Here is a 2,500-nt window from a genome sequence, read left to right on the forward strand (position 1 = left end):
GTCCTTCCTACCAGGTTAACCACTGTAAAATGGATTACATAGCTTTTCCTGGTACTCCGCTTTAAACCTGGTTTGTGGAAAGCTTAATTAAAAATTGGACAGCAGCACCTCTTAAGGTCTGAAAACCTCTGTGCTATGTAATGTAGCTCCGTAAGTGGATGCACTGTTGCATTAGGCTTGTCTGTGCTTGTGAGGTTTGCAGTAATGATTTAAATTCCACAGCTGTGTGGTTTGATTTTTAGAAGAGACTGTTTGTTTAGTAAACTAATTTGAGAATGGGGAGACATTGGCCGTGCATTGTGTTATCAGTACAGGCATTGGCGATATGGAAAGTGTAGTTGTCATCATGACAGTGATAGATTTAAAGACTTTAATGTGTGTATGTATAGATGTGCAGAAAACTACTACACGCTTTCTTTTTAACTTGTATGTTTATAGGAGTCCTTCAAAGTTGCTCAAACTTGTGAGCGGATTTTGGAACCGGTTTATCTTTTTAGTAGGGTGTCATTTTCAGTGCAATAAAGAACTAAATAGTCATCACAACATATATTTTTTGTTACCATGCTGCTTCATTCTTCTCTGCTTACCCCAGTGTCCTTATTCATTACAATCCCCAAACTGTATTTCTTTTTCGAAGTCTGAGGTGAAGAGGAACTTGAGGGTGTCCTCTGAGGTTGTCCCTGTATGGACCACTCCTCCCTGAAAGAAATGCTAAGATGAACACCCTTTCTCCCTGGGATGGACGCTCTGATCTATCCCTGCTAGTGCCTCAGATACCAAAGACACTTATTGGACCTAGGTTGCCTTGGCTATAATTTGGGCTTTATCCCTGTATAGCATGTTGCTGGTGATCTACAGTGTTAGGTTAATCTGTTTTTAAGGGTTGCGCTTAATTTTGGCCTTGTTCTTCTGTTAGGCAGTCTCCCTAGGCCTAACGTCACGTCTTTCTTAAATGTAGCGTTGATATCTGAGAGGTCTTGGGTTAGGCTGAGAGTTGGGGAGATGGAGGGGAAATCAAAATGCTGACACTTAAGATCACTGTGCAGCAGTGTAAGTTATTGATAAAAGTAAGAGGTTGTACCATTGTTCAGTGTCAGAGGCTGTTGTATATTTGGAGGTGTTAATCATGGGTATCTGTTAGGAAGGGTGAAATAATTTTGTTTGTGTGCGACATCACATGATACCTGTCTCGACAAGCTTGTTGTGCTGCTTTGCAGATGACATCCCTCTCTCCAAGGTTCTTATTGGTTATTTGGGTGAACCCTAAATAATGCAGAATATTTGTTGGTGTACTTTGTTAGCGTGCACAGTTTTATTTACATTACTTGGAAAATCTACATTCATTTTACTAGAGTACAGTGTCAGTTTCTCTTTGCCCATACCTGAAAACAAACCCTCATGATCTTCGTTATTGAAGACCAACATTCCTCAAATACGCAAGTGTGTTTCTTTGTGGAACATTTAGCCTTGCCTTTTGCTGTTTTTCAGCTTCTGAATACATACTGGTAATTGAAGTAAAGTATGCATGTTATTGTAATCTTCAGCATATTTTCTGAAATTGATCCAGTGTATAATAGTGTTCTTTTTCTTTCTAGGGCTATGTGAAAAGACAAGCCTTGTATTCCTGCAGCACCTGTAATCCTAGAGGAGGAGAAGCCGCTGGTGTGTGCTTAGCTTGTAGTTATAAGTGCCATGAAGGTCATGATCTATTTGAGCTCTACACGAAAAGGTATGTCATTGTAACTTGAATGTAATTTTATTTATAAATGCATTTTAAGCAACATAAAGACATTTACTTGTGTTAGGTTAATAAAGTAACCCTTGTAGCACCCTATGTGTAAAATACACACTCCTTAAGAGCTTTGAATGACTAATTTGGTGTAGAGTCTTGTAGCATTTACTTCAGGTGCTTCTGTAGTAAAATACCCAACAGAGGAGGGTGGAGTGGCAGGTGGGGCTGGGAAGATACCATACAAGTGTAGTAGTTTTTGTTGGCTGACCCAGTTATGATATGGAAATGGGTTATCCTTTTTCATTGTGTTTAGAAAGCTGTTTTGTGTAGCTTCTTGCTTTCTTCTACTGTTTAATTGCATTGTTCATAAGTCTGAATATTAGATGTGGTCTCTTTGCTTGCTGCTCTGTGTTTAAATCTTATTTGAAAGTCCTCTCACTTGATATTCATCCACCATCACCTACCAATGCCGAGATTTTAATCTCTAACCTCCAAATTAATGCTAATAAAGCCATATACATTATTTGCTCATATATCCCCCTAGGTGATAACAGTAATACTCTTGAAATTACCCTTGGCTGGCCCTCCATGACCCTCCCACAAGAAACCATACTCCTTGGTGATTTCATTGACTGGAATGGATGTACCTCTCCCAACCCCACTACTCATGTAAACCTTTTCTGCTTCCATCAAACCATTGCCTTCCCTGCCTTCCCTACCAGAACCCATAAACCTACCAAGAGACAAACCACCTTAGATTGGATACTA

General features: G+C 39.6%; 1 protein-coding gene across 1 annotated transcript in view; it reads left to right on the forward strand.

Annotated features, from left to right (window-relative positions):
• UBR7 (ubiquitin protein ligase E3 component n-recognin 7) overlaps positions 1-2,500 on the forward strand; it is a 410,797-nt gene that overhangs the window by 107,494 nt on the left and 300,803 nt on the right. Inside the window, exon 2 of the mRNA XM_044073691.1 lies at positions 1,596-1,729. Within this exon, the coding sequence (XP_043929626.1) occupies positions 1,596-1,729 (134 nt within the window). The remainder of the gene's footprint in view (positions 1-1,595; positions 1,730-2,500) is intronic.

Source organism: Protopterus annectens, chromosome 6.part0 (genome assembly GCF_019279795.1).
Source record: "Protopterus annectens isolate FY-2018-M chromosome 6.part0, PAN1.0, whole genome shotgun sequence".
Taxonomy (NCBI): Eukaryota; Metazoa; Chordata; order Ceratodontiformes; family Protopteridae; genus Protopterus; species Protopterus annectens.